Raw genomic sequence first — 13,529 nt, forward strand, 5'->3', positions numbered from 1 at the left:
CATTATACTGTTGGGTGCAGTGTTCTACGGATGTCAGTGAGGTCAAGTTCATTGCTGGTGCTGTTCGGGCCTTCTGCATCCTTCTGACTTTCTGTCTCCTTGCTCCGTGAAGCTGGAATCCAGTGGTAACTGTGCTCTGTCACTTCTCCTGTCCGCTCTCAGCTTTTGCGCACATCATTCCGTTCAGCACTCTTGCAAGAGTCGTTAGGAGCTTGCACACTGGACCTGTTAAGGTTCCTTGGTGCACTGACCCTTTCATTCTGCAATATTCCTCTTTAGCCCTGGTAATATTTCATGATCTGAAATCCACTTTGGTATTAAAAAGCCTTTCCAACTTTATTTGATTAGTGTTCCTATGGTGTATCCTTCCACCTGCTTAATTTTTACCTACGTGTTAATATGTCTTTATACTTACTGTGGATCTTGTGGTAAATAGAATATAGTTGGATCTTGCTTTTGCCTCCAGTTGGAAACGTCTGTCTTTTGATTTTGGTGTTTCGACAGTTTGCATTTCATATGATTGTTGACACGCCTAAATGTAAAATATCATCTTGCTGATTGTTCTCTATCCCATCTGCTCCTTTTTCCTCTTTCCTCCTTGCACGCCTCTCTGTGGTTTAGTATTCTTAATTATTGCATTTTATCTCTACTTTTGGCATACATCCTTTCAAACCTAATTGGCCTCGGGTTTACAATACACACCTCTAACATAACACCTAACCTCCAGATAACTTGAGGTCACCTCATCTGCGTGTGTCAGGGCTCTGCCACTGTGTCTGTCCCCATCCTTAGTGTTCCTGTCCTCATGTTTCCCATTCACTTGTGCTAAGAATCTCACAATGCGTGGTCACTGTGTTTGCTCTGGACAATCAATTATTTTGTAATGCCTTTTATCTGTATCTTTTTTTTTTTTTGAGACAGAGTCTCACTCTGTTGCCCGACTAGAGTGAGTGCCCTGGCGTCAGCCTAGCTCACAGCAACCTCAAACTCCTGGGCTCAAGTGATCCTCCCGCCTCAGCCTCCCGAGTAGCTGGGACTACAGGCATGCACCACCATGCCCGGCTAATTTTTCTATATATATTTTTTTAGTTGTCCATATAATTTCTTTCTATTTTTAGTAGAGATGGGGTCTCGCTCTTGCTCAGGCTGGTCTCGAACTCCTGAGCTCAAACGATCCGCCCACCTCGGCCTCCCAGAGTGCTAGGATTACAGGCGTGAGCCACCGCGCCCGGCCTTGTATCTTTTTTTAAAATAGTTTGTGGAGGTCTTCTTTTCTCCGTGTGGATCAAATTTCTCTCTGCTGTCCTACCCCTCAGCGTGCAGAAATGTCCTAACGTGTCATGTGATACACACCTGCTGTCCATGAAGCCTCGCAGTTTCTGTTCACCTGAGAAAGTGTTTACTTCACTTTCTTTTTTTTTTTTACTCTACTTTTTAAAAATGACAGTCATATGTCTTTATTATGGATTCAGCAAGCTTAGGAAATAGCTATTTGTAATTTTTAAAACAATGTACTGAAAGTGAGTCTTAATTTCAGAGTTTTGTTGTATTGCCCTAAGGGAACGGCAGGATGGTTATACAATTTTCTCGGTCACTCAGTTTTGAAAATCTAAAGTCCTTGCAAATTCTTAAGAATACCTTTGCCACCAGATTAGAGCAGTAAGCATAATAACAAATATCTTAATAAGTTATGTCTTACAAATAAAACACATTTAAAGTAGCTTTAAATACATTCTTCACAAATAATTCAGCATATTTTTCATGTCATGTTCAATTATGCTTAAGAATTAAAGCAAGTATATTTGTTACTCTGATGGAAATACAGGAAATCTCTCACTCAGGCAAAATACAGGGACAATATTCAAGTCGAAGGGAAAAATCCCACTCTTACTGTTGTAAATGTACCCATATATAATCATCTACATGATAAATGAAGAAACCCAGGAAGTTTCCCACGAGTCAGATGTACATTTCCAGCTCATCAGAAGCACCTGATACCTACAGCTAATTTATAATTAGATGTCATTTTAATGAAACCAGAATGAGCCCTACCAATGCCCGTAAACAAAAGCTTCCAGTGGACGAAGGACAGTCAGCCATTAATGCAACCACTCAGAGGATTATGCCTGTCCCTTCAGGACTGCAAGTTCAAACCTGTCAACACCAGAGGCAATCATTTTATATTAATTTATATGTAGTTCCATTTAAATTCTTTATCTGAGTACAGCATATAAAAACAGTCTTTCCACAAGCAAAAAAGGTGGAAACATTTAAAAAATAAGGAGTGATTTTTTAAAGTAACTGATGAGATTCCATAGGCTACCCTTGGAAACAGGATCTTGCTGGATAGAATCCCTTCCTCTGGTGGCTTTTTGCATGCACTTAACTGGATTGAGTCTCCTGTGTGTTGTTCTAAGACCAAACATAGGTCGTGCCACATAGGTGCGGGGAGTTAGCTACGCTCTCCGCAAAGAGGTCTTTCCAGTCGGGTCTCTCAGGCAGGGGTGTCGCAAAGGATGAAAAAATAGTAGGAAACAGAAATAAAAACATAATACACAGAGCCAAGGATATAGTTTATAAAGTAAAGATCTATGAAGATAGACAAAGGGAGGGTGTCCAGATGGTATATGTCTCTCCCACGGAGATACAACAAAAACTGAACTTACACACAGGTACTTTATAGGGCAGATACAGGCTCCCGTTGCCAAGGGCAATGGGATTTACAGAATAACAGGCAGTCTGGTTTGGGGTCAAAGTCTTCTAAAAGGCTACTACAGATCCTTTAGCTCTATCTAGGTGAACAATGAGTTACAAAATCTTCTTAGGGCAAACTTCTAAGTTTTATGATAAGGCTATTACTTTAGCAAAAAACAGAGACATCTTGGCTCCGGTGATTGATTGTGTTCTTGGAGACAGAGATGATCTCAGAAGTCAACATGAGCTGTGCCTGGTGCTAATTACTTTAACCGCATGATTCCATCTGGGCCCGGCTTGGGCATTAGCATATCTATTTGATCAGCTCTCATCTCCAGGGGTCTTTGTTGATCAGCTCTGGCAACCTTTGGCTCTAGGTGAGACCTGTCTTGTCTTTCAAAACAGGTGAGAACCACAGACCCAGTTTACAGCTGTCTCTTTGAAATGCAGCTGTTACTGACCAATGAGACGCCCTCCTGAGGCGAGGCAGCTTTTGAACTAACACGTTTATTTTTTCTTTAAGGCAAAGCCTTACTTGACTTCTGAAATCAAATCTTGTCTCCAAAAATACAGGGGGCATTTCTATAAATCAGTATTCTTAGGCTCAACATATAGGTAGTACAAAAATGCTAGAAGATAAAAAGCTAAATTGCACCATCCTTCTTTCAGACAATATGCTAGAACATCCGCATAGGTGATGGTTGTAGGGTCAGAGAGTCCCGGTCCACGCATCACCGGTCTACTCAAGTACCTCCAGATGTGACCTGCCAGGAGGGGCATGTTGGACCCAGTGTGAGCCACTCTGCTGGACAAAGAAGCATGACACAGGAGAAAGCAAGAGTGAGGTGCTCGGGACGTACCAGAGGGTTCAGGGCATTCCACTGCTCTGTGGGATTCTTGTAATTGGTCTTCAGCTCGTCAAATGTTTGAATGTGCCAGATGGCGAAGAAGATGAGCGGGCGGTGAGCTGTGCGCCAGCATGTAGCAGAAGGCTGCGAACCTGAACGCCATGGCCAGGGAGGAGCAGGGAACAGCACCGGTGCCTGCGGAGAACAGCGGCGCAGGGCCCTCTGGGTAACACCACTCACTTCCCGCGGCCACAGCTGCCAACGCCGTGGTACCCGCCCTCCCAGCACCTACTTTCATTTTAGAAAGACACTTTCAGTTTTACAACACGGACAGATTTCTGGTTTAGTATTTTAGAGATGTCTTTTGGATTGAATAATTTCTGATTAGAGGTCTGATCTAGTTCTCATCTTTGTGCTTCTGCGTGTAGTATTCTTTTTTAATCTGGATGCTTTCATGATTTCCTCTTGACGTTTGGTTTTTGACAGTCTCAGGTTTAATATGATGTCTCTACTCACTTTTTTGTGGAGGGGAGATATTATTCAATGTATGGTCCTCAGAACTTTTTGGATATGTGGTTTTATGCATTTCATCATTTTTAGACAATCTCTCAGATATTACTTCTCAATGTGTCTTCTGCCCTGTTCTTTCTCTCTCTCCTGCTGGGACTCTAATCACACACAAAAAGGAGGGTTTGACATGTCCTAGAGCTCTTGGATGTTTTGCTTCTGACTTCCCCACAGCCCACCCCCACCATGTTGCTCTTTGTGTTTTAATCTGGGCAGTTTCTATTGACCTATCTTCAAGTTCAAGGCTTCCACACTTGGCTGTATCATGCATACTGATGAGCCCACTGAAAGAATTCCTTTCTGATAGTGCATTTTGATTGCTACCATCTCCATTTGACCCTTTCTCATAGATTCCATCACTCTGCTGAAATTCCCATCTGTTTGTATGTGCCGTCCATACTGTACACTTGATCCTTTGACATGTTCATCATAGTTATTTTAAACTTTGTGTCTGACAGCTTTGACACCGGGGTCATTTCTGAGTCTGGTTTTGTTGGCTGCTTTGTCTCTTGACAGTGGCGGGTTTTCCTTGCTTTTCTGCATGTCTCATAATTTTCATTGAATATCCCGCATCAAGTAGTAAACAATTGAGAGTGACATAAACAGGATTTCCTCCCGGGATGGGTGTGTCTCTGTCCAGTGAGGTCATTAGTGTGGGGGTGGCAGGGGGAGGTTGACTCAGTCTTCTCAGACTCTGACCTTGGCTGGGGTTTCTTGTTACTGTGGTTGCCTTCTGTGCACCAGAGACCCACGTCCCTCTTGCAGTGGGCTGCCCGTGCTCGTGCGTAGGCTGAGGGCTGGGAGCTCAGTGGTTCTGCCCCATCCTAAGTTTCGGATGCCCCAGCCTGCCTGCCGCACACTGGGGGTCTCTGCAGACTTTTGCCCATTCCCAGAGCTGGCCTGACGTTGCTCACTGAGCCGTGCTTGGTGGGCCGCCGGGGGAGGAGGACGGCCCTCTGTGGTCCTGGTGCAGGATGGTCTCAGGCAGGCCCTCTGGGCCCGGGACGTGGAGGGGAGGCTTTCCCAGACTTGCTGCTCCCCCTGCCTGGGCAGCACACGCTGCTCTGCATGTGGCTGTGTGCCCTGTGTGACAGCGTGTCCTGCCCTCCCTGTTGTCGCAGTCCTGTGGGTACTGCACGGGACCTGGCCCCAGGCCTGTTTCTCACCCATCCTGCAGGGTCGAGGACTCTTTCTTCTACTTTTCCTCCCACTGTGGTAGGAGTCTCAGGAGGTGGCTGTGGGGACAGCACCCTCAGGCCACCTCCACCGCCACTAGTGACCCTCCACTCTAGCTCAGCATCGGGACGGAGGCTCCCTGAGGAGCGGCTGCTGTCCTACACGTTAGTGTGCACCTTTACGGGAGGAACTTCGGTCATGTGACGAGACAAAGGACAGACGAGCTGACAGGGAAGGCTGGTTTATTGGCTCACAGGGGCTTGGGTTTCCCGCTGGAGTGAGAGAAGGATCCTCGGGGCCAGGACATCCTGAGGGCTCAGCAAGGGCCTGGATCATCCTGCCACCTTCTCACCCAAGCGGTCACAGGCCTTGCTGAGCACACTTTACATGTGTCCCACGGGCAGAACCTGGGGGCCCACCAAGTGCTCGTGCTGGGCGGGGAGCAGGTTGGACCCATCTGCACTGGGGGCAGCTGGTTTGGGGACTCGTGGTCAGCAGCAGGAAGGGGTGCTGCAGCGAACGGGTCTGCAGAGCAGAGCAGGGCAGGGGGGCTGGCAGCACCCAGAGGACTGGCAGGAGGGGGTGACGCACACAGTGGGCCTGCAGCTCACGGGCACACACAGGGACGACTGGCAGCTCACGGGCAGACACGCAGAGGACTGGCAGGAGGGGCTGACGCACACAGTGGGCTGGTAGGAGGGGGCCACACACACAGTGGGTCTGCAGCTCACGGGCACACAGACGGAGGACTGGCAGGAGGGGGCCACGCACACAGTGGGCCTGCAGCTCACGGGCACACACACTGAGGACTGGCAGGAGGGGCTGACGCACACAGTGGGCTGGCAGGAGGGGGCCATGCACACAGTGGGCCTGCAGCTCACGGGCACACACACTGAGGACTGGCAGAGGGGCTGACGCACACAGTGGACTGGCAGGAGGGGGCCATGCACACAGTGGGCCTGCAGCTCACGGGCACACACACGGAGGACTGGCATCTCACGGGCACGAACACGGCAGGCCTGCAGCTCACAGGCAGGCACGCAGAGGACTGACAGGGCAGGGGCACACAGCAGGATGCCTGGCAGGGGCTGGGCACACAGCCGGCCGGCTGGCAGCCTGAGGAGCAGCTGGGGTGGCACATGCTGGGATGCGGCGGGCTGGGCTGGGGAGGAGGGTGCTGGTGTCAGGAGCTCTGTCCCTGCGCGGCCTTTATACCCAGGCGCAGCGTCGGGCACGGCAGAGGCACAGCTGTTGTCTTCCTCGAGCTGCTTCCTCCACGTGTCCCCACACCTGTTCTCGCAGGTCACTTCCCTGCGTCTGCCCCGCCATAAACACCCCTGGCCCCGGGGCGGATTTCTTCTCGGTAAACAGGGCGGTCTGGTTGGACTCTGTGCAGGTTCCTGTTGTGTTTCAGGCCGGGTCGTGCACACGGCACCCCTGGCTCCACTCGACGCTCTGAACCCTGTTTCTGCTTTGGGTGACACGGTCAGTGAGGTCGGAGGCGACCCCGTGTTGTGAGCTTAGATTCCCCACAGGAAGCTTTAAAGCACAGGGTGCAAACTCCCTCGTCTGTGGGCCCCGTCTGTGCCCGTCTGAGTGTGTAAGTCGCCTTCTGGGCCCAGCGAGCCCGTCTGCGCACGTGTGGTCTGCGGCCCCCTCTGCGCTGCGCCCGCAGAGCCCAGGAGAGAGAGGCCGACTTGCCAAGGCCACCAGTCCCACCACCTGCCCTGCACAGAGCGCCAGCTAGCCCTGCCACACGGCCGTCTGTCCGCGGGTCTCCTGTTCCCGCAGCAAACGCATGCCGTGTGCTGACAGCACAGTCCCAGCCAGGGGTTCCTGCCGCAGCGGGCAGTGAACACAGGGGGACAAGGAAGTCATGTGTGACACGCCTCCCCGAGGGCCGAGTCCTTGGGAAGAAATGGACTCAGCAGGGGCAGAGTAGCGGGGGCGCGGAGTGGTCTGGGGCCCCGAGAGGCGACAGTGCTGAACTGGCCCCGCGGTGTCGGGCTCAGGGCCGGTGTTCGCCCCCCGCAGGCAGCGGCGGCTGTGGGAGGGGCCGGACGCTGCTGGGGACACCCGCGTGTGCCGGGAGGCAGGAAACCCCCACTCTGGGTGCAGGTGCAGGAGGCCGGGTGGGATCGCGTGTTCCAAGGACAGGGCGTCACGGTGACACCTGGGGGCCGGGGCTGGGAGCCAGGAGCCACGTGGTAGGAAAGGAAGAGTCGGTGAACTGGGAGACTCCGCAGTGAAACGATCTCACCTCAAGAAGGAGAGAAATAGCAACGACAACGAAAAGAGCGAAGACGACAGGATCAGAGGGTCCAGCGCAGAAGCGCGTTCACCCAGGAGAGAAGGGAATGATACTGAAGCATAAATAAGTTTTAAGGAAAAAATAGACAAAATCCTAAAATTTAATATTAAATTAATATCAATTTACAGATCCAGGAATCTGAGAAAACCGCAGTATGATTAATATGTAGAAAACCGTATCTAAACTCAAGGTGGTTAAATGGCGAAAACCACATAGAAAGAGACCCCCTTGGGGCAGCTGTGGGCCTTTTGTGCGAGGTGCGAGGGCGCACAGGATGGGACAGGCTCCGATTCTCAGCAGGGACCGTGGCGGCCAGAGGACAGTGGGACCCTTCCTTAGCACACGGAGACGGCACCGCCAGCCCAGAACTCCCCGTCTGTGAAACAAACCCTCCAACCGAGACGGAAGCGAAGACACGTTCAGAATAGCGAGAGCTGAGAGAACTCGCCGCCGCCAGACGTGCACCGCGGCAGTGGGGACGGGCGTCCTCGGCGGACGCTGGCCTGCAGGAAGGCAGCAGCTGGGGCCTTGTGAGAGCAGCAGGTTGCTGGCAAAGACCCCTGTGCCTCCCCTGCAGCTGACTGGTGAGACCCTGCCCCTTGTCAAGTGCCCTGCTCCGCGCCTGGGCCACACGTGGACACGTGGTCCCTTGGGCTGCCCCAGGTCTCTGCTGTTAAGCGTGGTTTGCTCTGTGGCCAGCACCGAAGGAGTTGCCTGTGACAGGCTGAGCTTGTGGACGCACCTGGCTTGTCCCTGGGCCGCAGGGGTCAGGTCACTCCCGGCATGTGGCCACGGCTGGCTCTGGGTGTGTTGGCTCTCTCGTTCCGACCACGGCTTTGGTCTCTGAGGCCCAACGTGGTCTCCAGCCTTGGAGCGGTTTCCTCCGTGTGGGCTCTGGCCTAGCCCAGGGCTTCCTGAGGGAAGTGCCCTCTGCCCACCTCCTCTGCCCCAGGAGGACCACGGGGACCGGAGGGCAGCCCTGGAAGGAGCAGCCCCGCCCTGAGAGGTGGCCCGTCCCCGAGTGGCAGCAGCACTTAATGAGGTGCCGTGGCTGATCCGTAAAGACAGCCGAGAGCTGGCATTCGAGGAGGAGCACTTCCTCCGTGCTCCGCCTGCAGCTCCCCCACATGGGGGTGTCCCGGGGTGTCAAGCCAGCTGTTCCCTTCCCCCAGCCTGACTCTGATTAGACCCGGGGGGTGGAGGAGGAACCCGCCCCTCCCTTCACGACTGTCCTCCTGGGCTCCACCTGCAGAGTCCCCGGCTCAGGTGGGCCGTGCTGAGGGCAACGGTAGGAGCCACTGTGGTCGCACAGCCAAGCCGTGTTCTCCAAAGCCCCACGTGACTGGTGCGCTCGTGTGTCTGCCTGTCACTCTCATCTGTCCCAGCTGACTCAGGACGTCAGGACGCATCACTTGTTGAACCCTCGAGCCCCACTTGGCACAGTGGTCAAGACCATGGATCCCGGAGCACGACTGAGCAGCCCAAATCCACTCTCCATGGACAGCGGGCAAGAACATGCATGCGTCACGCAACCTTCTGCAACTTCCTCGTTGCACATGTGTGCGCCTGGGGTGTCAGCACCCGCTGCTGGCAGAGACAAGTGGGATAAGCCACTGAAACCTTGTCACAGGGGCTGGCCCATGGCCACCCTCGGTGCACCGTGGTTCTTGTGATCCCAGTGACTATTCCCACGACTCGGAGCCAGTGGCTCGCTCTGGCTGGGAGGACCAGGCTGATGGTGGGAGGACCAGGCTGACGGTGGGAGGACCAGGCTGACGGCTGCCTTCTGAGTCCACATGAGCTCCTGGCACGGTAAACATGGTTGTGCTGTGTGGACACCGGCAGGCATCGACCATGAACATCCGCGAGGGGGTCCCCCGCCCTCACCGACAGCCATTCCCCACCCGGCCAAGCCTCCATTTCGGGAAACAATGTCTGCTGAGTCACAGAGCCTCCCGCTGGATGAGCTTCCTGACCCGAGTTGCTCCAACAGGAACCCCCAGAAAGACCCACAGGAGAGGGCAGAGGAGGAACAGCCACCACCCCCGCCGGAGGAAGACCCCAGGTGGCCTGTTGCTGGGGTGCCCTGGGCCTGCGTGTACAGTTTGTCCAGGGAAGCCCAGACCAGCCCTGTCCTCTGCCCCGACCGCACCTGGCCACACACCCGCCTGTGCCACGCCAGCTGCCCTCGGGCTCCCTGCACTGTGTCCCCACTGCCCAGTGCCCAGCCCAGGGCTGCGGGACCCCCTGATGCCCCCCGACCCCCTGAGTGGCTGTGCTGCGCAAGCCCCTGTGAGGTGTGTCCTCTTCCTGCCAGGCGGCCTGGTGCCCGCCGGGAGCCACCAGTCCCCCGTGTGCCCGAGAGCTGCAGGTCTGCCTGTGCGTGGCCCCTTCCTGCCCCGCCCTGGTCTGCAGCCTGTCACCTGCCACACCCCCACCTGCTGCTGAGCAGGTGGTCCCCCACGACCCTCCTAGAGGTGAGGTGACAGGGAGCCTGGCTCCCTGAAGTTCTACCAGGTGGTCCCTACATCGTCCCCAGGCACCTGACCAGCCCTCTCCCTGCTTTGCAGCGAGGCCGCTCGATCCCAACCAGTGGGCCTGTGGCACACCCCCAGTGTCCCCTGGCACTGCCCGCCCGGGCTGTCCAGGCCGCTGTCCACGTGGCTGTCCACGCTGTCTGGCGTGAGTCACCCGGCTGTGTAGCCTCTAGCAGCAGGGATCTAATGCGGATCAGAAGTGGGTGCTCATTTGAGGTTGTCAACGTCCTGTTCTTAGCATCGGCCCCGAAATGCTCCTCAGGGCAGTTTCCCCGCGGGTCCGGGCGGCCCCTTCCCCTCAGAAGGCGCAGTCACAGAAGCTGTCACCCCGGGACCGGGCTCCCCGCCTGTCTCGGGCCAGAGGCCGTGCTCCTCCCGCTCCACCTGATGTGACCCCCCAGTGGCTTCCCTTTGTCCCACTCGGTCCCTCAAATGCATGAGGTCAGTCCTCACTCTCCTTAGGGTCAGACTGAGGACAAATCCTTCGGGTCCAATCGCCCGTCAGTGACGCCGATCTGCCTGGCCGTTGACCCCCGCCCTGGTCTGCAAACGAGGCTTCACGCCCCAGTGGAGCCCGCAGCCCCCCTGCCCCGGCTGGAGGAGAAAGGGGTGTTGGGGTCTGCTCAGAAGGTCGGCTGAATACAGTCCCCAGCGACGTTCACGTCCTGGTCCCTGGAACCTACGGGCGAGCCCCGTATGTGGCAGAAGGGACTTTGCAGATGTGGCTAATGAACCCTGCGGTGGGCGCGTGTCCTGCAGTGTCCAGGTGGGCGAGTGTCCCGCGGTGTCCGGGTGGGCGCATGTCCCGCGGTGTCCAGGTGGGCGCTTGGCAGAGGGAGCTGGGGGCAGGCGGTGGGCGGCGCCGGCAGGACGCCTCGCTGTGGCCCCGGCCGAGGGTGCGAGCAGTTCCCAGGCTAAAAGGGACAAGGAGACAGATTCTGCCCTGGAGCCTCTGGAAGGAAGCAGCCCGGCTCACACCTGACCTCAGCCCAGTGAGACCACCCGGACTCCACACCCCGCCCTGTGCGGTGATGAATCTGCTGTTGCAGCCACTGAGTTCGTGGCCGCAGGGCGCTGGTGCAGCTCCGGCCTCACGTTGCTGGCGTTGCTGGCGTTTCTAGCCCCTCCTTGGTCTCTCCACCGCGCCGTGAGCCGGGACGGGTGGGGAGGCAAGGAGCAAAGGGGAAGGAGGGATGTACCGTGGTGCTGTGGCCACTGCCTGTCTGTCGCAGGCTCCTGCCCCACTCGCCCGGCAGTGCCAATGGCCCCCTCTGCCGAGCTCTGCCCCATGTCCCAGTTGAGCCTGGCCCCTCTCCTGTGGGGCCCACACCTGGGCCCGAGTGTCACGGAACATCGCCCTTGTCCCTCCCAGTGGCTGTCCCACTGCAAGGGACTCTGTCCCACCCCTGGGGTCTCCTTGGCTCCCCCTCCGCTGGCCTGTCGCGGGTCCAGGGCCCAGGCCTTCCCCCCAGGGGGGCTGGCAGGGCTCTTCCCAGGGAAACCCTCCCTAAGCCCCAGCCCCTGTCCTTGGACCCGGCCGTCGTGAGGGGTCCGGGCACGCTGGCGTCCAGGCCTGCGGCAGCAGAGGCGCTGGGCACTCAGGGCAGCAGGACGTGTCCCCTCTCAGTCTGAACCAGAGTCCAGGGCCGAGGTGTCGGCGGGGCTGGTCCCTCCTGGGAACCTGTCCCAGCCCCCTCCCCCACCCCAGGTCCTGGTGCTCGTTGGTCTCTGGCACCCCCAGCTTGTGGCAGCATCACCCCGATCTCCGCGTCTGCCTGCCCACGGGACATGCCTGTGTCCAAATCTCCCACTTTGACGGGGACACAGCACCCACTGACGGCTCCATGTTGACGGGTTACATTGGCAAAGACCCCATTTCAGATTAGGAAATGAGGCCGCGTTTGGAAGCATTAGGATCAGGGCTCCAGTGTGTCTTTTCTGGGGGGACGCGATTCAACCCACAGAGGGTCAGCCAGAGCCCACGCCAGCCCTCGTCGGAGCTCCCGAGTGGCGGTGCCCTGGCTCCCCTGGACTGTGGCGACTTTCGCGCTGCTTCCTTGGGAGGGAAGAGTTGGCTCTGAGAGCTCCTTGCTGGAGCTCCGTGGCGGGCCCGCGGCCACAAGGAGGGACATGCGGGGTCTGAGGGCGCCGGCTCCGCCCGCCGTCCAGGCAGTGGCCGCAGGCAGAGCCCTGCGTGCGCGGCCTGCGCCGACTCCAGGAACGCTGCGCGTGGGTAGAGCTGGCGTGGCCCGTGGGTCCAGCGTGGGTGCCGGGGTCGCCCGTGCGTGTGGATTGCCTGGAGAGGCGCCGTCCTCCGCCGGAGGGGGCTGTGGGCACGCAGGGTGCCGGGCGCTGTCGGGGAGCCAAGAAATGCCCTAAGAGGAGACAGGCAAGCGCGTCCCTCCTGCGGGAGGCTCACGTCTAGAAACCTTGGTCACCGTGACGCTGTTGAGGAGCCGCAAAGGGGGTCCCTAAGCTCAGCTGCCCGCGGCACAGAAAGCCAGAGCCCGGGACCAGGAGGGCTGCGGGGGAAGACAGGGGCTCACCGCGCAGGAAGTCAGCGGGACGGGGAGGCCCCAGATCCGCCTCCCCGGGGGCTTCCCCAGAGCGGGAATGAACGATGCATGAAGTCGTGAGCACCGCGACATCACCGCCGGGGTGCGGGCGCGCAGGCGCAGTGAGAAATCGCGCTGGCACACGCCCCCATGATCAGAACTGGCCGGCGAGCCCCCCCACCCCCAGGGAGGAGAGTTCAGTGGCATCAGCAGCCGGGTGACACGGGCGCCCCTCAGCCTTGCGCACGGGCGGGTCCCTGGGCAGCGCCGTGGCGGGCCGCTCGTCTTACTTCTCCGGGCGATCGGGCGGTGTGGGGATCTGCAGTTGCCGCAGGGCTGCAGGAGGGTCCCCTATTTCTGGGAAACAACTCGAAAGGGGGGATCAGTGAAGCGGAAAGTTACAGTCTGGGCGGCAAACCTCACTGGCCTGGGCGCTCGCGACGTCGGAGAACCGCACAGAGGCGTGTGTTCGCAGCGGGTGGCGGTGTGGGGGGGGGGCTGACGAGCACGTGCCGCGCAGGAGGGGCTCTTAGCGCGCCCGCCCCGGTGGCCCCTTCCCCTCCACCCTCCCACGAAACGGCCTCGCCCGGCAGCCGCGTTGTCACCCTACCCCTGGGTGCGGGAGCCTTGCTCACACCGTGGACCTGCCCAGGGGCCGTGGGCTCTGCCCAGCAGGCGGGAGAGGAAGCTTTTGCTGTTTCCTCGTATCACGTGTGACTTTGAAGACCGTCCCTGACTTGGGGGGAGGGTCACAGGCCTGGAGGTCTCAGAGCCCTGGCGCTGTGGTCGCCTGGTGAACGCGCACCTCACACTTGACGGTGAGGAGGCTCCGCCCTCTCCC

General features: G+C 57.3%; 2 protein-coding genes and 1 pseudogene across 2 annotated transcripts in view; 1 reads left to right on the forward strand and 2 right to left on the reverse strand.

Moving 5' to 3' along the window:
* Positions 1–13,529, forward strand: part of TSPEAR (thrombospondin type laminin G domain and EAR repeats) — a 132,462-nt gene that overhangs the window by 30,678 nt on the left and 88,255 nt on the right. The gene's annotated exons all lie outside the window — the stretch shown is intronic.
* On the reverse strand, positions 3,277–3,705 carry LOC138387717 (protein cornichon homolog 1 pseudogene; annotated as a pseudogene).
* LOC138386048 (keratin-associated protein 12-2-like) lies at positions 5,777–6,426 on the reverse strand. Its single transcript, XM_069472225.1, has 2 exons — positions 6,229–6,426; positions 5,777–6,124 (listed from the first exon to the last, which is right to left on the reverse strand). The coding sequence occupies exons 1-2, from the start codon at positions 6,424–6,426 to the stop codon at positions 5,777–5,779; spliced, it is 546 nt and encodes a 181-aa protein (XP_069328326.1).

The sequence above is a fragment of the Eulemur rufifrons genome, chromosome 7, assembly GCF_041146395.1.
Source record: "Eulemur rufifrons isolate Redbay chromosome 7, OSU_ERuf_1, whole genome shotgun sequence".
Taxonomy (NCBI): Eukaryota; Metazoa; Chordata; class Mammalia; order Primates; family Lemuridae; genus Eulemur; species Eulemur rufifrons.

What these genes read in the sequence shown, in the direction of transcription:
- LOC138386048 (XM_069472225.1), bottom strand. Translation starts at nt 6,426, where the DNA reads ATGTGCCACCCCAGCTGCTCCTCAGGCTGCCAGCCGGCCGGCTGTGTG. An exon ending in GCAGGCCCACTGTGTGCATG is followed by an intron (nt 6,125 to 6,228) that starts GCCCCCTCCTGC and finishes CCCTCCTGCCAG; the next exon opens with CCCACTGTGTGCGTCAGCCC.